Below are 21,711 nucleotides of genomic sequence, written 5' to 3' on the forward strand. Positions count from 1 at the left end.
TAGGCCATAAAGGTGGCCACAATTTTTAAATCATAAATTTTTCTATCCCAAGTCATGAAAAGATCACAACAACCTATGTCATTTTTTATGTGTGTGTTTTCCTATAAGTCTTTGTGTTCTATATTTAAATGTTCCCATAAATTTCATATTCCAAAGGCCATAAATGTGGCCACAATATTTAAATCATTAATTTTTTTATCCCAGGTCATGAAAAGATCACAACAACCATTTAATTTTTTATGTGGATATTTCCCCTGTAAGTCTTTGTGTTCTATATTTAAATGCTCCCATAAATTTCATATTCCAAAGTCCATAATATTAGCCACAATTTTTAAATCATTAATTTATCTATCCCCGATCATGAAAAGATCACAACAACCTATGTCATTTTTATGTGTATGTTTTTCCTATAAGTTTTTGTGTTCTATATTTAAGTGCTTCCATAAATTTCATATTCCATAGGCCATAAAGGTGGCCACAATTTTTAAATCATAAATTTTTCTATCCCAAGTCATGAAAAGATCACAACAACCTATGTCATTTTTTATGTGTGTGTTTTCCTATAAGTCTTTGTGTTCTATATTTAAATGTTCCCATAAATTTCATATTCCAAAGGCCATAAATGTGGCCACAATATTTAAATCATTAATTTTTTTTATCCCAGGTCATGAAAAGATCACAACAACCATTTAATTTTTTATGTGGATGTTTCCCCTGTAAGTCTTTGTGTTCTATATTTAAATGCTCCCATAAATTTCATGTTCCAAAGTCCATAATATTAGCCACAATTTTTAAATCATTAATTTGTCTATCACCGATCATGAAAAGATCACAACAACCTATGTCATTTTTATGTGTATGTTTTTCCTATAAGTTTTTGTGTTCTATATTTAAGTGCTTCCATAAATTTCATATTCCATAGGCCATAAAGGTGGCCACAATTTTTAAATCATAAATTTTTCTATCCCAAGTCATGAAAAGATCACAACAACCTATGTCATTTTTTATGTGTATGTTTTTCCTTTAAGTCTTTGCGTTCCATATTTAAATGCTCTCATAAATTTCATGTTCTCAAGGCCATAAAAATGGCCACAATTCTTCGTCACATTTTATGCAAACCTTTGCCCTAGGACGCTCATCTCTTCGTGTCTTAATATTACTCCCTTAATTTGTTTGAAAAGTATTTTTTGTAATAGTTTTTATACAGAATGTACCTGCCTTGCGACCTTTGGCCTTAATTACAACTCTACCATATTAAAAAAAAAGAAAAAATATATCTCTTCAACTATTTTGTCACCTACCTTCGTAAGGAGCCCAGTATGAATCATGAGGTAAAATTTACGAATTTAAGCAATAAATTAGCTATAAATTGAAGGATTGAGTAATAAAAATTAAATCAATAAAATTTTGATAATAAAAATTTTAATTTGATAAAAATATTTGAAATATTGAATATTACCTGCTTGGCAATGCGGGGCCCATGGATTGATCCCTGCTGCAGAAAGGTTGGGTGACAAGGTCATTGGCCCACAAGGTTGGGTCACCTTTCTCGGTGAAAAAGATTCAGCAACCGAAACGTCTGTGTGCCACCCTTTGCACCAGCAAATTGCTCTAGAGGATCTTATTCTTTTCTTTTAATGATATATTTGATATTATTTAATATAATATTGAGTAATGTTGAAGAAATATATATAATAATATTTAATATATTTAATACTAATACAAATTAAAACAAAATAATAAAAAAATTATTGGATGGAACATAGACAATTATCCATAAGGTTTCATTGGTGTCTCCCATCTTTGCAAATATGACGTTTTACTAATATATAATTTTTTTTTTCAGAATCGACAAAGAAGTGGGTGCCATTGAAAATGCGCATGATAATATGATTTGGTCACTCAGTTGGCATCCAATTGGCCATGTGCTTGCATCTGGAGCTAATGATCATACAACTAAATTTTGGACTCGGAATAGACCCGGGGATAAAATGAAGGACAAATATAACTTAAACCTTTTACCACCAACAATAGCTCCTGAAGATGCAGAATGGGGTTTGTTTTTTTAATGTATTAAATTATAAGGTTGTTGAAAGCGTTGATCCTTCAGGCCACTACACTCTGGCCACTACACTCTGTTTCTCTGGCCACTACACTCTCCCCCGGGAATTAACACCTGGAATACCAACCACTAGCATGTACTAAAGTTACTTTTTTGTTCAGATTATACTATTTGCATTCTTCATTATCACTGTTTTGGTATTTCTAACTCCAATTAGGGATTATCTATTAAATAGAATTTGCATTTTATATTCCTTAATTTTTACATGTAATTACAAGGAAACGCTAAAAAACCTATCAAAACTTTTGTATATGCATTTTTGTTACATTTTAAAGAGTTGGAATTATTTTTGGGAGATAGGGGGAGGGGGTTCAAACTTCTGGATCAGTGTGTTTCTCTAGCCAATACACCCTCCCCCGAAAATGAACGTCCGGAACATCAACCACTAGCATATTCTAATGCTACTTTTTTTCCTGATTATATTATTTGCATTCTTCATTATCATCATTTTGGTATTTAATCGATTCTGAAAAAAAAGAATTGTATATTAGTAAAGCTTCATCTCTCCATAGGAGGGAGAACCCTGTCTGAAACCTTATGACTGATCATCTCAGTTCCATCCAATTATTTTTTTATTATTTTAAGTTTTAATTTTAATTAGTATTAAAATTAAATGTTATTATACACGTTCTTAAACATTATTAAATATTTTATTAAATAATATCAAATTTATTATTGAAATAATATTAAATATTATTATATATGTTCTTAAACATTATTAAATCTGTTATTAAATAATGTCAAACTCCGTTAGGTGTTTTTCCGCCTACATAAATTTTGAAAGTTTTTGATGTTAATCAACCCTAATAAGAATGTAAATATGCATAAAAAAATTTAATATATTTAACTCCAGTGAGATGTTAGTAGTAGTTATGATGAAAACAGCTTGTATGATGGAACCAATTTATAATGAGACCACTTTATGTTTAAACCACTTTTCCATTTGGATGACACCACTTAGTAAATCACTTAGTTTAGTTATCTAAAACAAACTACAAAGCTTTTCTGCCATTGTCATTCGTAATTCTTTTCTGAACATGAGTCATTGTGCGGCACATTTGTACCTCTTGCAGCACATATTGTGGTTGGTCACAGATCTGTGACTATTTGAGCTTTTCTTCTTTGATCAAGTGACTAGGTACGTGTTGTACGTGTACGTGTTGTGGATGTACGTGTATGTACGTGTTGTGAAGCATCCAATAATAATAAAAAAAAGTGGTTTTCTTATTCAGTTTTGTTCGAAGTCTTTTTTTAGTAGAAAACAAGTTCCAAGATTTCATTTGGGGATGGGGGGTTCAGAGGGCGTTTACCGATTTACAGAGAACGAGTCAAATTTTTTTTTATGTGCATTTTCGTTACGTTTTTACGAGTCGGAACGTTTTTTTGAGGGGGGGGGACAGTGTTGAAATCCTAACCCCTTCATGGATACGGTCTTGCCTGGAGCTGTGAAGTATGTCTTAAAACAAGAGAGAATAAATAACTCCCAGTACACATTTAATTCTGAATTTCAATTCTTTTTTTTAGAAGACAAGTCCAGTTTTATCCTTCCAACGAAAATAAGTCACGCGATGAAAGAGGAAAAAGTTAGTATTTTCACGTCTCAAGATGATTCTGTTCTCCCTGGCTTGGATTTCTTGGAAAAAGCTACAGATGTTACTAGAAGCAAAGTAAGACTGTTTCAAATTATAGGAATAAATTCGTGGTTCGTAGAAGCTATTCTAGTAAATAAATAGGTTGAAAAAATATGGCAATAGAAATAACAGTAAGTAAATAATAGTACATAATCTTATGATAAACACAAGCACCCTAAACGCAAATCATTGTATTTGGTTGTCTCAGATTATTTATATTTTCACTCCTTCTGGTCAAATATATTTGTTTTGTCGTGCACCAAAGATGTTGGCCTAAATCTCTCCGGTTCATGCCTTTTATAAAAGATTATGGTAAATTTCGTATTCCTTTGGTCGAGATAACGGTAACTAGTATGGTATAACATTGGTAAAACGGTAAAGATACGTTTTTTACGGTTTTACAAATATACATTTTTGACTGTAATGCAAAATTTTAGTTACCGCTTCAGGAATGTCTGTCGGCAGGACTGCATCCAGGGTGGGGGCAGTTCAGGATTTGAACCCTCTTCCCCCGAAATTTTTCGAAAAAATACCCAAAAAATGCCCCTCCCCCTCCCAAGCAAAAATCCTGGATACGCACTTGTCTGTCAGTATAGAAATTGACTATTTAGAGTATTCTCAGTTTTATGTCCCAATTTATTTGCACATTAGATGTAGAGAATTGGGCCTTTCTCGGTTTCTTGAACCTTTCATAAACGAATAAAGTGACTGTTTTGCTTTGATTTAATAATTGAAGCTAAATTTCAAATTTTAAAGCAAAAACATCAAATGTTTACGAAAATTTTCGATTTTGCTGATGGTTTTTTATGAAGGTTTTTTGAGTAATTGTCGTCAAAATCTACTGATTAGTAGAGTAGGAAGAAGGCAACTGAATCACTACTTTGCATAATTTTATTATCCTTTTTTATTGTCTCGTAAGGCAATAAGAACACTAAGAAGAGAAGGATAAGACTTACAGACAAGGCAGGATCTATTTTCCTTAATTTGAGTAAATTTGACCTTCTTAAGTAAAACTTTCTTAAGTAATGAGTTTTGTTGCACTAGTCATGGAAATATCCGAGTCTTACTTACTTCTCGTGCGAATTTATCCCTGATCTCTTTCACATCTGTGTACCTTAACAAGCCAAAGGGCACATATTTGTGTGCCTTAGAAAGCTTTAAAGTTTGAAAATCCGAGACACCCCAATTTCTTTTCGAAACCTGGACTTTAAAGGTCAAGAGTCGAGAATTTCTTAGAAATTTTTGGATTTTGGGTAATAATTGAAACTTCAAATTTTAAAACAAAAGATCAAATATTTATGTAATTTTTAAGTTTTGCTGTCGTATTATTTTATTTTCTTCTTTATCTAAAGCTAATTTTAATGCAAAGAATATGTTGAAAGTAGAATGAACAAGGTCCAGAGTTTTTTTTTTGCTGCAGAAAAAAGTTTGGAAGAATAGAAAGAAGAATAGAAAAAGAATAGAAAGAATAGAATGTAGTTAGAATGTAGAATGTAGTAGTTAGAGATTTCTTGAAGTGTATTAGAAGTTTTTAGTCATAAGAGTCATTTACTGTTATTTATAGTCATGAACATGCCCAATTTATATTATAACTTAGAAAATATATTATCTTGAGTTTTAAAAATGACAGCCTTGTTTCAATAAAATAAAACAAATAAAAAACACATACAAAGTTATGAAATTCGGAAACATAATAAAAATTCGACAAATTCATGCCGCTTTCAATTCATGTCCGTGTACATACTATTTTATGCAAAAACAGCTTGTGTAATCAAAATTTCTGTAGACTTGGATTTGTTTGGAAATTTACCCCTCCCCCATCTAAATGACTGGGATTTAACAGTGAAAGTGAATCCATTTATTTTTAAATCGATCATACAGCGTACTAAATAAATATTCTACACAAGAACTAGAGCTTGTACATGAGGTGTGAAATACTTATCGAAAGAGAAAGAATAGGAAAACGCCTATAAATACAGCGGAAACTTCACATTCTTTGCATCGTTTTGCATATGGCTTGATATTCTCCTCTCCCAGAGTCGTTCAAAGATCTCTGAACCAAGATTAAAATATTGGAAGCTTTAGTGCTGACAATGATCGAGCATAGTTTAAAACGGTGCTCTGAAAGACGGGGTGGGGGGGTGGGGGTCGTAAAATTGTTTTTTGAGTAAATGTCGACAAATTTGGCACCCGTTCGACTGTAGGGTTATAATGAGAGAAAAGTTGAGATGGACAGGAGACGTTTTTTTGATAAAGATTATACATTTCCACAGATCGTCTTTTTCGGGTATCTATCTAGGACCAAATGAAAAGCAGGTCTTTCCCGAATGGAGTGGGAAGCGATTGTAGGGGTGAATTAAATGAAGTTGGGACTCCTTGGGACAGGGTAAAGAGTCAAACTTTAAATAGAATAGAGTAGGAAAGAGCGTGAGCAGCTGCGAAAGAGCGTGAGCAGCTCAGGCAGCCTGATACTGCAATGAATTGCAAGTAGTGGTACAATATAATAGTAATATTAATAATAATAATCAGGATTGCAGGGATAGTGGCAACCTAGTAAGAGACGATCTCGTCCCATGCTAAGAAATATAATCGCCCATAACTCCTAAAAATAATGTCAGATCGAACTGGAAAGTACACTATTAGAACTGCCTTGTCCGAGACCCCCCTACAAAGGGAACTTAGAGTTCCATGACCTGAATAACAAGGGAAATCCATTTACTTAAAAAACATGAAAAGTGACTACAACCACGATGTTTCGCATCGACAGGATTTTTTTTTTCGCTTTTTCCTTCTCCCAAGCTAGCTGGGTAGTGGAACATCATAGAGAGCTATGTAGCGACTCATTTTAAAAGAAACTGCCACATCTAGTACTTTTTGCAATTAACAAAACAAATATTTAAAATAAAATCAATATATGTGCAAAAACTGCATTTTCATGTAAAAGATGATGAATGACGTCAAAATTGTATATATGACGTAACAAGTAAAACCTATATTATGATGTTAGCTATAATGACGTCAGTTTGTTTTTGCATAAACGATCGGTATACCTCATGATAAATTGGGAGTATGTAAGTTTAATTGGCATCATGACAATAGTTGACACCTAATACAGAACAAACCTCGGGATATAGTGACAGAAAGTTAAGATAATACAACCATCTTTTGAAAAGGTGCTTTTCTAGAGTATGGTGTCATATTTGACTTACTTATTTTATAATCTAAGCTATACTACTTTTATATCTGTGTTGATGAAATCAGCTCTCACAAAAAACTTACAAGTCTATCATATCGAACTGTATAAAGGACCTTTGTTAAAGTCATAATCATATATTGCCAATTCGAAAGCAGAAACCCTCGATCTCTCTGTTTCTAAATATTTTGATGGGTAATTTAATTTAATTGGTGATTGAAATTGATAAATAAAAATATTTCGGCTAATATTGGGCTTTATCGCTCCTTAATTAAAGTTTGTTACCACGAATTGTTTGATAAAACCCCCTCCCTCTCTTCCAAAACCCTCTCCCACAAACCCAATTCCTTTGCCCTTTCTCTTAGCAGGGGATAACAAAAATGATTAGTAGATATTTGGGGTGTAGGAGGAAAGGGAGGAATCCAGATTTTCGTTCGTTTTGTCAATGAAAATACTAAGAAAAGCCGTTTTTCAGTGGAAATACAAAAAAAGTATTTTCGAAATCGCTGTCAGTCAGGACCAAATTTGAATATTATTTTTTAGGTCACGTCTTCTGGTTCGTATAAAGGTGGTCCTACGGAGTACATAGAATTTGACGAAAAAAGTAAGTAGCTGACTTTTTTGTTACATTTTGGAAAATTCTGTGATTTTAACAATTCTGGGTAGAAAAAGAAAAAGAATAACTATCATTACCTCTGAACTACCAAGGACAGTGAAAACTCAGTTTGATTGTTTGAAATGCCCCCCCTCCTCCAAAAAAAAAAACAAATCTAGAAATTGAAGTTTTAATGAAGGAAATCCGATCTACCCTCCACCCCCGAAAAAAAATTCTGGAAATTGGAAGTTTTAATAAAGGGAACCTTCGTATGTAGTTTTTGGTAGTAGCAGGTGCCAAATTAAAAGAAAAAGAAACAGGGGTGAAATATCCACCAAAAATTAGCTAAAACATGTCAACCATGGCTATATCCAGGGGGAGGGGTTAGGGGGTTTGAACCCCCCTCTTCCGAAATTTTGTCGGACTCGTTCAAACCTAACACAAATACATATAATTTTTTGACGCGTTTTTGTAAAGTTTTTTTTATTACATCTCTCCCTCCCCCGAGAAAATAACTAGTTAGTTTCGTTTATTTATTTTCACAGTTTAACCTCGCAACACTGATGGAAATGTGGTACTGTCTTAAAAACTTCATTTTGAAATAGCCAAAAGAAAGATATTAGATAGTTGTAGTTTTTTTTATATAAAATGACTTAAAATGGGTCAAGGGCAGGGCCGTATCCAGGATTTTGTCGGCGGGAGAGGGGGTGTGTACAAAAATACTTTAAGAACCGCATCAAAAATTTGTTTAAATGCATTTTTATTACGTTTTTTCGAGCCAGACAAACATTTTTTTTTTGGGGGGGGGGCTCAAACCTTCTATAAATTTCCACGATTCATTCTTCCCTTCTTACTTTCAAAATACTCCGTACTGTATTTTATTTTATGATGAGGGGGGGGGGGGGTTGTTTCATTATCAGTTAAAACAAGTGAGACAATTAGCTTTTTACATTCCCAAAATTCCCCGTGAAATTTTTACATAGGTAAAATCTCGTCTCCAGTGAATATTTGCCACACACACACATTTTGAGAAAATACCCTCTGTTCTTTTTTGTGTGTGTATGTGGGGGGGGGGGTATCTTCATAGAAAAAAAATTTAATCGAGAAATAAAAGATCCCCTCTGCTTTTATTTTCAAAATAGATTTTACTTCCTTCCTACTTGTAAATCTGTCGATGGATAGTAATTCTGCTTTCTATTTATTATCTTTCCTGTTACAATGTTTGGAAATATTTAGCAATTTTCTGTGAAGCCCGGAAATCTTCTAAGATAAATTATAAGTCACAGGGGATTCTGATCTCCCTGAAGGTTATTTACCCATTTTGGTTTTATTATACTACTAAAATTTGGATATCTAAATATTAATTTTAAAGTCTGTTAATTTGATCTTAAAATTAACTGCAAAAACCGATTAATTTTAGCTATACATTTAAAAATAACTTATTATTATTAAATTTAAATTCAAAATTTGTAATCTAAGTATCAAATTTAAAAAATGAATATCACTTTTTCAAAAATTTAGCGCACCACTACATAATTTACTCACACGAAGTTAGAATAATTGTTTTTACTTAGATTATTTAATTTCAGTGTTAGATTTTCTAACATCTTGTTAGAATACCTTTTCGCAAGGGGATTCATTCGGAAGTTAAATCGGGAGCGATAAACCTCTCCAACATAAAACAAGACTTAGGTATTCTCCTTGATGAAGGACGCCAAGCCTCTGAGGCTCTCCGTAACCTGAACCAACGGTGATGTTAATATTTTCTTTCCCAAAACGAGAAGATGCTCAGTTAAAACTACAACTATAACTGTACATTATAACTCTCTATAACTCAAACTCTCACTCTAACTATATTCCTATCCCTTTAACTACTCTCTCTCTCTCTCTCTCTCTCTCTCTCTCTCTCTCTCTCTCTCTCTCTCTCTCTCTCTCTCTCTCTCTCTCTCTCTCTCTCTCTCTCTCTCTCGCTGTAACCCTCTATATTATACTAAAACTATAAATCTACGGTAGCTGAGAGTACAAAAGGAACAGAAATTATAAGAGCTGGAACTGGCGCTAGTGTCGACAAAACCACCTAGACCATACCATCTAGCGTTTGGCGTTTTTTGGCATTATTTCAGCGTAACAACAAGGCAAAATTAGTATGATTGGTAAAATTTATGTTTTAATAAATGTCTAACCTCAGTTTCTGGAAAGTCGCAAAGCATGGAAAAAAATCAATGAAAACAGGAAGATACAGGGCTGGACGTAATGTGCCATGATTTAATGGCCAGTTAGTACAGGCTGACAATACGTAAGAAACATAAGGTACACACAGTAACTGACCAACATATCCAACATAAGTCACTATAGTGGTCCTTATAATTAGTTTTCTAAACATCTTTATTTGATCTAAGTTTTTGAGTGTGCAAGATTTTGTTTCTCCCTTTTTAGGAACTTTTTTGCTTTTTGTTCTTTTTTCTTTTTCCTTTTATTTTTTAAGTTAGTTTCATTTTTTTAATTGTTCCTTTCTCCTTATCCATTTTTTTCTGATTTTTGCCGAACACGCTTATTGGTCATGTAGCTGAAATGTTTGCTTAGGGTGTATTTCGACCACTGTCTTCTCAAAATTACTCATTCCTCTTAACCTCCATTTTTAAAAACGTTCTAAAAAAGGTCTCCATTTTTTTAGAGTGCCAAAGTCTCGTTTTATGTTGGAGAGGTTTATCTCTTCAGGTTTTACTTCCGACCACGCTTGCTATACATAGCGTTTGAAAAAAACGATAGAATAGAGAAAACCATTTTTTTTCCTGTGGTTGAAAAACACCCTCGTTTTCTTATTCGTTTTTAATTATATTTGTTTTCTTTTTCTTATGTCAAACACCTTAGTCGATAAAGTTTTTTTGCTAATCATTTTGAGCCGTTTTTTTTTTCTCATTTTTCTCGTTTTCATGTCTGATCTCATAGCTGATAAAGTTCCATTAAGCGCTTCTATCCAGACGCACTTAATGAAGTGAGCTTGCGATTCAATTTAGCTTAATTTACGATTACATAGTATATGCAAATAAAGTAACAACGAAACAATTAAACAAAGGAGTGACAGTAGCTTTATTGTGTAATAAATCATAGTGAATCACCGGGAAGAAGAGGAACAAGAAGGAAGAAGCAGAAGGAATAAAATAAAGAAAAGTCCAAAGCGCAATACAAAAAGACAAACTGATGAAAAAACAACTGAATAGAAAAATGTAATAAATGTTGAGTGACGAATTTAATTTTGTAATTGCGAATTGATTTTTTATAAGACTATTTTTAGTGGTAATATCTACTAGGTTTAGTATTGTCACAATTTTCATTGGCTGATAAAAGTGTAATGATATGAAAAATATAAAAAATCAGGAATAATAAGAGCATTGTTACATCCACAAACTACGCAGCAAGTTCGCCTTTAAAATTTTTTAGTTACTACAAGTTTATTTACCTGTTTTCAAAGATATTAGAAAAAAAGAGATAAGAAATTATTAAAAGGACAAAGCTATTTTTTAACACTGAGAGGGGAGTTGCAGAAATGTATTACAGGGGAGGATTAAGAACCAAAAAAATTCGTTTGTACAAATAGCCGGTGTTTCAAAACTCAAAAGACTTTTTCAGTTTTATTTTCTCCTGCAATGTTTATCCAGGTAACAAGGAATAAAAAAGGAATTTGTCAAACAAACAGATATTCAAAAAAAACACTAGAGTTATTACAATTAATGTAAAAATTCTTGAAACAAAATATAAAGATTGAAGTTCATCCCATTCTTCAGGATTTTGAGGCATATGAATATGTGAAATTCTATTGTTTTCAACGTGGAGCATTATGGGAAATTGAAAAAGAAAACATTTGAGTTCTTATTTATTAGGTTTCACTGGATATCGTTGTGTCATGTCTCTGATGTTGAAACGGTATTGATGTTAGGTGAGAGGTACATTGACCATCGGAATCAAAATATTTATACAGTTCATAAGACTGATCCATTTTAAATGACCGTGCTATATTGACGTATGCTAATACCATGGATCTTGGGTAATATCTTTTCAATGAAGCTGTTGATTTAACTCAGGCACGTCATTAGGGCTGGAGCTTTTGGTCCTTGTCTCCCCAAAATTCAAAATTCTATGATTTTTTCAATTTCGTCATACATTGCCATATAATTCGCCTTTTTTTAAATCTGAGCCTTCCTTTCATCTATGTCAGACCAACTTCGAAATATTTACTTGTATATATGCCTAATAAATACTTCCCTGTGGAAAGTGGAATCGAAGCTCTAATGTTGAAACGGTGCCCTCCTGTACTCGTTTCTGCTGTCCGCCTTACATAACTTCCATTATGTTAGATAATAATTTTGAGTTATTTTTTTTTTTTCAAAAACGTCGAAAGATGTAGTAAGATTGCCTACAGGTAATCTTTATTTGTAAGTAACTTGTTTGAAATGTCGGCTTATTTAATAACAATTTTAATTTTCTATACAATGTGGTGTGCAATATTTTATCCTTTTCCGAAATGTAGTAGAAATTATGTTAATGATGGCTTTTACTCTATGCACTTAATGATGGCTTTCACTCTGTGCACTTAATAGGAAATATGTCTTTTTTTGGCTAATAATTTTGTTTTTTTCTAGTTGGTTAGTGATTTTTCTATTCAGGAACTCTTATAATATATGGCTTTCACTCTATGCACTTAATATGATGATGATGGCTTTCACTCTATCCACTTAATGATGGCTTTCACTCTATGCACTTAATAGGAAATATGTCTTTTTTGGCTTGTAATTTTGTTTTTTTTTTCTAGTTGGTTAGTGATTTTTCTATTCAGGAATTTGTTACTCCTCAACCTTATAATATATGAAAACTAAAAAACCCAAAAATGGACAGAACGTTTACGTCAAGCTGAGGAGTCAATGTGGGAGGAAGGAATGAAAGAATTTTGAAGAATTTCCCTTCCCTAGCATTTCGACCCTACTCAAAGTACTTAGATACCAAGAATTAGCGTTTCTTAGAAGAAAAAAAATCACGGATCTTACTTAATCTAACCGTTTTTTTACTCTTAAGAAGGGCACTAGAACTTTTAACCTCAATTGAATGGGTCCTCTCGCAAACTTCTACGACCATCCCTTCTATGCAAAGTGGCTGGAGGAAAAAAGTAAACACATGGGGGCCTAAATTATCTTTACTAAATGCGCCCGACAAGGTGAGCTTTGATTAAAAAGGAGATGTAAAGCATTTTAAGAAAAATAGGAATTCATAATTAATTCGAGACCCAAGTACGAATTTATTTTGAAACGACTATTCACAAGATCCAATCACTTTATGGTCAAATGAATATAAAATGTAAGAATAGCATGGTCAATAGCTACATAAATACTCATCGTAGGTTCATCATTTTAATATTCAGGTAAAATAATTTACGTACAAAAGTATACTGTCTTTGATACTGAGAACATTAAGAAAGAGAAAAAAAAGATAGTTGGAGACAACATGCTTCTTCAAGTACCTGCTTCTGCTGTGCAACTTGACAATAAGCGCAATAAGGGCATAAAAGATTTCCAATACCCGCCAGGGATAGAAAGTCAAGGTTTACGGTGCATTTACGGTGAATAAAATCACCCTATAAAATCACCAATAAAATCACTGCATTTACGACTATTACAAATTGTCGTGAATTTATGGTAATTTTGGGAGCGAGTAGTAATGTGAAGTCTAGAAAAAATGCCGAAAATTGGCCGATCAGAATGAACCCTAAGTCTGCATCCCTCCTTACAACCAGAGCGGAGAATTGCGGTGCAGTCTCTAGTAGAATGGTGTGATGTTGAAAGAGCAGTGTTGAGTAGCCTTAAACTGACCATAAGCGCCGCAAAGTGGCCGCAAAAGTGGCCATAACTGACACGCCGCAAAGTGGAATTTACTTTTAACTGTTAAAAAAAGTGCAGAATTATCGCAAAGAAGGAAAACGAATCCCAGGGAGTACTTAATTTCTGCCACCTAGTGTACATCTCAAAAGCCTCGTGTGCCGCACAGTTCCGCCAAATGTTTCAAAACGTTCTGCCACGCTTACCACATTTCCACCACACTTGGCACGTGGAACCGGGTGTACGTTATTTCTGAAAACGGGTTCCCCTCGAATAAATCTGTCAAAATTTTGTTTTAATTTTAATTTAATTTGTTTTAATCTCACTGTCAAAATAGTTTCGACAGTGAAGTTTCTTTCTTCCTTGCGATATCTTGGCAATTTACTGTAGTTCTTGAAAGATCTGCTCCTAATAGTCCTTCTTTTTCATCACCATTATAAAAATATATCCTTTTGATATCGTCAGTTTTACTTGCTAATCTTCAGATATTGATTTTTATTAAATGTACCTTCTTATCATTATTTGTTGTAAAATGTAATTTCATATGGCTATTTGTCAGTTTTGATAATAATTGGGCAATTGGAGGTTGATCCAAGTAAGTCAATAACTAACACCAATTCAGTCAAGGTTCAATAAATGGTAGTTGTTACTTTTATTTTCTTCTAGACATTCCAAAAGAACCAGTCCCATTAACAAATGAGACAAAAGTAGCCATTAAATTGCTAGAAAGAAGCTTCAAGGTCATGTATGGTTATTCAAGGTTATTCAAGGTTATTTTCTTCTAGACATTCCAAAAGAACCAGTCCCATTAACAAATGAGACAAAAGTAGCCATTAAATTGCTAGAAAGAAGCTTCAAGGTCATGTATGGCGTTAAAGAACCCAAAATGGACCCTAGTTTATCTGAGGCAGAGTTTACAAGACTTGGCTTCCCCGACTATGTCGAAAATCCGAATGACGAAAGCGAGCCTCTTGATGTCAAACTTCTGCCGTTCGTCACGCATATCATTGCTGCTGGAGATATTATTAAATCTGAAGGTTTGTATTGAATAACTCTATTTATAGTTTTGATTTGCCAGGGAGGGAGGGCGGCGCACACCACTCCTTATTTTTACAAGAAAGAAGACGTTTTTTGATAATATCTGTCATTACAGTCAGCCTAAAATGGCAGGTAATAGCAAACTTAGCCCTTAGCAAACTCCCAAAATACTTGTAAAATTAGCTAATTTACAGTCTCTTCTACACTTATTCTAATGACTATTCCTGATAAATTCGCTTTATCTGTTGCGTTAGCTCGAAAACAATTATAAATAATTAATTATCGTTCATAATAATTAAGTTCCAAAACCTATCCATTGTTTCAACCTTATAATAAAAATAGTTTGACTTGCAGGCCACTATATTTCAAGGAAGATATGCCATTTTAAAATATACACCCAAGAGATTTTGAAAATTTACAGTTTCTACGTAAAAAATTTGGTTTTTTAGTTATATTTTTGTTTAAAATGTGGTTATTTGGTTTCAATAGTAATCACTAACAAAACTGATAAATCTTAATTGCTAATAGTTTGTTGTTAGTAACTGACAATAATTGACAATTGACAATAATTTGACAATTGACAAAAATTGACAATAATTTACTGATTTGTAGATAAACATGACAGTAAGACAGTGTTGGTGAATTGATAGCCCGCAGGGAATAAGTAATCAGGGCTATAATGAGAAAAAAAGGGTTAAGCTGGCCACCATATACGGATAAAAGATAATAGACTGCCAAAAATGTAGCTGTATGATAATTCCCCTACCCTTCAAGTTGTTCATTCATTTACGCATTGCAGAACCGTTTTTTTTTTCGTTAGTTTCTCTCACTTAGCGTGAGACAAGACAAAGAGAAGTGACGAAATAGGTGGAAAATATATAATTTATGTTTTATATTCGAACATAACAGGGGGGGGGGTGAGGGGTAGGAGTAAAGTATTTGGACAGTATGAGATTAAAAAACAATTATTACAATATAATATGCAAAATAATTGCACCTAAAACATTAGGCATGCAAACCCGCCATACTTCAGCCCCTCTGCAAATATAAAGCCCAATTTTATTTCTAAAGTATTATATTTTTGCCATACTTAGGTGCATTTCGTTAGGATTGAGTGTTAGAGAAACATATTAGAAGAATAATAGGTAGGGGGTGTATCATACAAGTACCAAAATTGTGTTTTATGGTCATGCATCTGGGGCCAAAGATTTTTCTTAGCTGGAACAGAGTAAAGAACGAACCACGGGGAATGAGGCAAAAGAGTCAACTAAATAAAATATAAAATCAATACTCCAAGGAGAGCAATTTTTGAAAAGATACGTGTGTTACACCATCTTTTGTCAAATTATCCATTTACAATCAGCACAAAAAAACCTTACATTTATTTGTAAGACATATATGTGTTATTTCTTCTTGTCTAATCTTTGCCAAAGGATATAAACCCTTATATGACGAAGATGCGGTTTTTGTCAAAAATTACATTTTCCTTTAGTAATATATTTTGGAACTAACAAAAAAGAAAGTATATGAAGCGATTTCCTTTCAAATGAGCTGGCAGACATCTCTAAATGATTTTTCAGTGCCCCAGTAGCGTCGAAAGATAAAAAGTCTGCATACCAAGTAAAGAGTGTTTTTCCTTGTTGCTTAAGATGGGGGACTGTAATTCAGGGATGGAGGTGGAGCGTGCGCTGCTGTTATAGCCCAAGTGCCTTGGTACTGCAAATAATTGCTATTGGTAGTGGTTGTACTAGTAGTAGTAGCGGCAATACATTCATCAGTGAGAGGAATTGTTAAATTTAGCACTAAAATCTAATAGTTGAAAACACTTTCTACTATGTGCTTTGGAATCGCTTTCTATGTTGAGCTAAATCTCACCAGCCTGCAAAAAATTGCCCCGTAGCTTTCTAATGTTCGTGAAGGCTGATGGAAAGCAAAGCCGTTCTCCGTTACTAGCCTATGAATATACCATATCAGGTATCCGTCAATAGCCTATGAATAAAAAAAACAGCCCTGGTTCGCCACTTCTTAGGAATGGTGAACCAGGGCCTGACGAACCTGGACGGTCACGTTCTCGCAACAAACCGAGGGAGTACTTAACCGGGAAGTACATGTTGTGATTATTGTTCAAATGACCTTTCTTCTTATACTTTGTGACCAACTGTCGACACCATTAACCCCGAGAAAAAAAAACACTCCTGAATCAGCTCCTGAATCAGCTTCAGATGATGATTCTTCCTCCCTTGGCAGTTTTTTTCCCAAACACGTTTAAAATTTTTGGCTGGTATGGTGGTTGTGGTGGAAGCGTCAACCATGAAAAAAACTGATGGTTCCAAGTTGTGCTTTTCCTTTTTGTTAAATGTGTGGGACTTTAAGTCCTCAATCGAGGATTTTCAAAAATTTTGATTTTCAATGGTGTGCTTTTTATTTCAAGTTGACATCATTTTTGATGTGTTTCTGGCTTCTTTTGAAATTCTCAAAAATTTGTCTCACATATGACAATTTACTGTTCCTTTAAATCAAATTATAGCTATTATTTTGTATCAACGTTCATTGGGAAATGTTTCTCACAATACAGCTCTATTTGTTTTAAGATTACGTTGAAAATAAGTCGTGTTTCACTCTTTACTAAGATGTAACTAGTGCTGCACTGATGATTAGAGAAACACTAACCGTCGGTATTCTGCTCAAACTTATCTGTTCGTAAAACCAGATGTGATTCATGCACTAAGAAGATTTTTTTATAGGATTCCTTATAGGGTTATATTTCTCCCTTTTAGAGCTGTACTTTTCATTCAATCAGAGGGAGAGGATAGATGACGGACTTACCCCGAGCACAAAAATTTTAGAGGTGCAAAATTTCAAATAAATAATCTAACGGTTATAATCAATTTGTAATTTTTAATTTTATTTTAGTTAAAACAAAGTAGAGGGTGGAGTTGGCAGTAAGTATAAGCAACTAAATCCAAAATTTTCGTTTTTCTCATATCTTAATGACCGTGTCAACGAGATCATTAATAATATTACAGAGGCTAAAATAAGAAAAGTCAGAATTATATGAACAAAAATATTTTTTAATAAATGAAAGTTTTGTTAATCAACAAAAATTTTGTTAAAACTTGGCCTGGAAAATTTGGGAGACAGGGGAATGCGGGGCTAATCAAAATTTTGCCCGGGCACAAGAGTTGGCAGGATCACCACTGCAGTCATTAGTTGACAAAACTACAGAATAATAAAAATGAACTATTAGCCAACAATTATAAAATTATCTACTAGCTTGTTTTCTTATTTCTGATAGACTAACATTCATTTACGTTGAAAAGAATTGAAAAAAAAAAGTATATTCACGTGTAGAATTTTTTTCTCTTTTCAGCTTTTCTTTACCTTTTCTAAATTCGCTAGAACTTATTTGTAGAATTGTACAATTCCCGAAATCTTTTGTTCTTTATAGGTAAAGCGGAACTTTTTGGAGCAGCACGTAATTCAGTTGAAAGATTCTATGAAAGTCTCGCAAAGAAGGGCTATATTTATGAACATCGTCCTTTGCCTGGTGAAAGAAATGCAATGCACAATTTAACAGAAGGAGAAATAGCAACATATAAGGGCTTTGGGCCACTGCCAGAAAGACATGTGCCAAGCCCACCTTTTGCCCCTTCGCCTGAAGTTCCTTCAGAAGCTGTGAGAATGGACAGAAAATCTGCAATCGTGGAGAATTTTGAATTTTTGGGAAAACGTAGTAGGTTTGAGCAACAGGATGACGAATTTAGTAGAAGAATGATGGGAAATAATGGGAATGAAAACCGAAAACCACAGCGTGATTATGGAGAACGGTATGCTGAAGAAAATTATTTTAGAGAGGAGAGAGTGTTTCTGAGGGATGGAGCTGGTCAGGTCGAACCGCAGGCCGTGGGTGGTTTTTCTCAGCAGGGACTGCCACCAAATCCGCCAGGTCCTATGATGGGTGAAGAAGACTACTATCAAGAAGACGAATATATGCCATCTAGATATCCAGTTGATAATAGTTTTGACGATGATGTCATGCAAGACCCACTGCAAAACCAGTACGTTGGGCCATCTCCAGGAGTGAATCCTATGAGGCTTCCTGGCCCTCAATATGGCTTCCGTGGGCCAAGACCTCCTATGCAGCAATTTGGTGTAAATCCAGTGAGATCTGCAGCCCTTCCGCCAAGCATGCAAAGATTTGCGCGACCAGAGCTTCAACGACCTGGTTTACCGCAAAACCAGCAGAGGTTTCAGAGACCAGAACCTCCTGCTCCAAGAGGCTCTATTCAGAATATGCAAAGATTTCAGCGGCCAGAAATTTCTGGTCCCCGACAGTTTCTGAGACCAGGACTTCTACCTCAACCTCCGTTACCTGTAGGTGACATGGCTCGTCATCCGAGGCCTTTTCAACCTTTTGGTAGAGATAGAGGTCGTGGAAGAGGTGGATTTTCTGGTCGTGATTTTGAAGGTACGCGACAATTTAGAGATGATTTCAGTAGTGAAAACCAGGAAAGGAACTGGGGGCCGGAAGAAGGAATGGATTTTGTAGAGCCAAGACTAACAGATGGACCTCCACAAGACATGATGGAGCCTCGTGAAAATGGGTCTTTTAGAAATAGAATGCACGAAGAAATGGACTTTGAAGAATACAGGGAGGATGATCAAGATAGATCATATAAACCCCATGTCGATAATCGGGAACATTATAATCATGAAAGCCGGTGGGCTAATAGAGATATGAAACCACAACATCGAGAAGAGAGAGGTGGCTTTAGAGGAAGATTTATGAGAGGTCGTGGACGAGGGAGGTAAACACAAAAAGGGTTTTAAATTTCTACAGTTAGATTACGGGAAGAATTAAATTCACATGTTGATGATTGTGTAAGTTTTTAGCCGTGATTTCATTATGGTTAGTCACTTTGGTATGTTTTCAAGAAATTAAAGAATACGTGTTCTTTTTAGTCTTTCTAAGTTGGCTAAATATGCTAAGTTGGCAACACTAAGTTGGTTAAGTTTGCTAAGCAAGTGGCTAAATTCACAACGAAATTTCTTGACTATTTTTGTGCTAGTTAGTATAGTGTGAACAGACGGCAGGTGTACAAAAGGCATGTGACGTCGTTGTGGGAAAAATTGCTAATCCTGAATTTCTGTGTCAAGCTTATGTACAGCAAGCAGAAATAGTGCACGTTTTGTATTTTGGAAATTTTGGGTTTATAAATTCAAAAAATAGAAATTTTGGAAATTACAAGATAAACATACGATTTGTTGAATGAGTAAAAGTTTGTCATTTATTTCTTTTAAGATTTTCACATGCTAGATCGTTAATTTTTCTAGGTTTTATTAGTTGCTAGAGAATCTAAGCTAGCTTTCTAATTTGCTAGTTTTCTATTACAGTTCTTATAATAAGATTTCTAATTTAGGCTTTTAATTTGCTAGACTTTTATATTTCTCTGTGATAGATGGCGAATTTCTCTAGATTTGCATGGCTTTCCAGAGAATCAAAACCCGATTTTCAATTTGTTAGTTTTCTAATTACATTTCTATTCTAGAATTATGTTTCCAATTTGCTTATAATTGATATTTCTCCATGCTAGATCGGTAATGCTAGAACGTTATTTTGCCACATATTATCTTATTTTTCATTTCGAATTATTTCTGTTTGTAAGTTGTAGCTTAAAATCCTTTTCGGGGTTTATCTGAAATAGCACTATTCAGAGGAATGATCGTTATAAAATGTTTACATATTCTTTTATATTTTCACTTTTCAAGTGATTTAAGGTGAGAATAGAAGGGATAGGTACTGATACCTGGGCTCCTCTGTCTGCTTAGCCACCCCTAGAACTCTCTCACTAGAGCAGATTGCTGATCTCTCGATAGATTGCTCTGGGTTCAGATTTTCACCAGTCTTTGCAATTTCAGTATGTTCATCACGTTAATGTGGAAGAAAAATTCAAGACCCAGACTGCCACTGACAGTTTAATATCAAGAAAATGCCTGAAAAAGTACACAGAATCGGTTGGAATAGGCTTAGGAATATGAATAGGCATATTCTATCTATCAGGTTCATTGTATAATTGGAATAGGCGTATTCTATCTATCAGGTTCATTGCATAATATGAATAGGTATATTCTATCTATCAGGTTCATTGCATAATAGGAATAAGCATTTTCTATCTATCAGGCTCAATGAGGAACTTGTTCGAATTTTTTAGTCCAAACTCCTTTTCATTTTAGCAAACATTTGGTGAACAAAGTTATGTTGTCTCTTTGTGTTGGATCGGCGCAGGGTGTAGATAGGGAGGCTTTGAATAGATTGGAATGAAAGAAGAGTCTGCATGTCAGTGTGCTGACAATTTATAGGCTGAGCACCAGAAAAATATGAAAAGGGTGGTGACTAGATTTGACCTTCTTTGGTCAACTCATATATTCTATTAGTTGTACAACTTGCGATTTCTAAAAATCCCCAAAGACGAAGTTGTCTATTTGAAAGTTATTTAAAAGTGTTTTAGATATCCATAAAGAGTTCGACTACGTTTTTGGAGGCAGTACTGGAAAATCAGTATCAGAAGCACTCCTGACAGTTTCACTTGTGTAAACTCCAGGGCTGCCACCCTTAGTGATTTATCACTAGCTCTAGTGATTTTTTTATATTGCTTAAACCAAAGAATCATTAAATTTGCAAATAAATCACTAGACTATTGAAGAAGATCACTAAAAAAAAACAACTAGAATTTAGTGATTTTTTGTCATCGGGTGGCATCCATCGTTGACACACTGCTGATTTTAATTTTAATTCGCTGTATTTAGCTCTTTTCTATTTAAAAATGTTTAGTAATTTTGCGTTACTATAAAGACAATTATAAAGGCTGCTACCACTACTACTGCTAACAACTCACTCCAGCACGAAGCCGCCTGAGGCCAACACAGCTACGCACGCTCCTTCTTCATCTCAATATGTTCAAAGCCTCCCTCTTTACACCCTCCCAAGAAGTTCCAATTTCCTTTAAATCTTTCTTTATGACATCTTCCCACCTCAGACGAGGATGACCTGCTTTCCGTTTAGCCCTAGATGGTTGGCCGAAAACCTTTGGTAATCTGTCATCCTTCATCCGTAGAACGTGGATTTCACTAATTCTCTTTTTGATCTTTCCATCTCAACGTTTCTTTCATTATAGCCCTAGAAAACGGGATTGAACCACGCTTTTCGTACAGCCTACTGTTTGAAATACGATCAGTCAGCCGGGTACCCAGAACAATCCGTAGGC

The 21,711-nt window shown here is 34.3% G+C and overlaps 1 protein-coding gene across 3 annotated transcripts in view; it reads left to right on the forward strand.

The window, feature by feature from the left end:
* LOC136025962 (uncharacterized) overlaps positions 1-21,171 on the forward strand; it is a 66,699-nt gene extending 45,528 nt beyond the window's left edge. For all 3 annotated transcript variants that reach the window (XM_065702089.1, XM_065702085.1, XM_065702098.1), the window contains 5 exons: positions 1,847-2,055; positions 3,647-3,789; positions 7,490-7,550; positions 14,194-14,445; positions 17,895-21,171. In XM_065702089.1, coding sequence (XP_065558161.1) covers positions 1,847-2,055; positions 3,647-3,789; positions 7,490-7,550; positions 14,194-14,445; positions 17,895-19,258 — 2,029 coding nt within the window. In that variant the 3' untranslated portion in view covers positions 19,259-21,171. The remainder of the gene's footprint in view (positions 1-1,846; positions 2,056-3,646; positions 3,790-7,489; positions 7,551-14,193; positions 14,446-17,894) is intronic.
* The last annotated feature ends 540 nt before the right edge of the window (positions 21,172-21,711 follow it).

This window comes from Artemia franciscana, chromosome 1, assembly GCF_032884065.1.
Source record: "Artemia franciscana chromosome 1, ASM3288406v1, whole genome shotgun sequence".
NCBI classification, from domain to species: Eukaryota; Metazoa; Arthropoda; class Branchiopoda; order Anostraca; family Artemiidae; genus Artemia; species Artemia franciscana.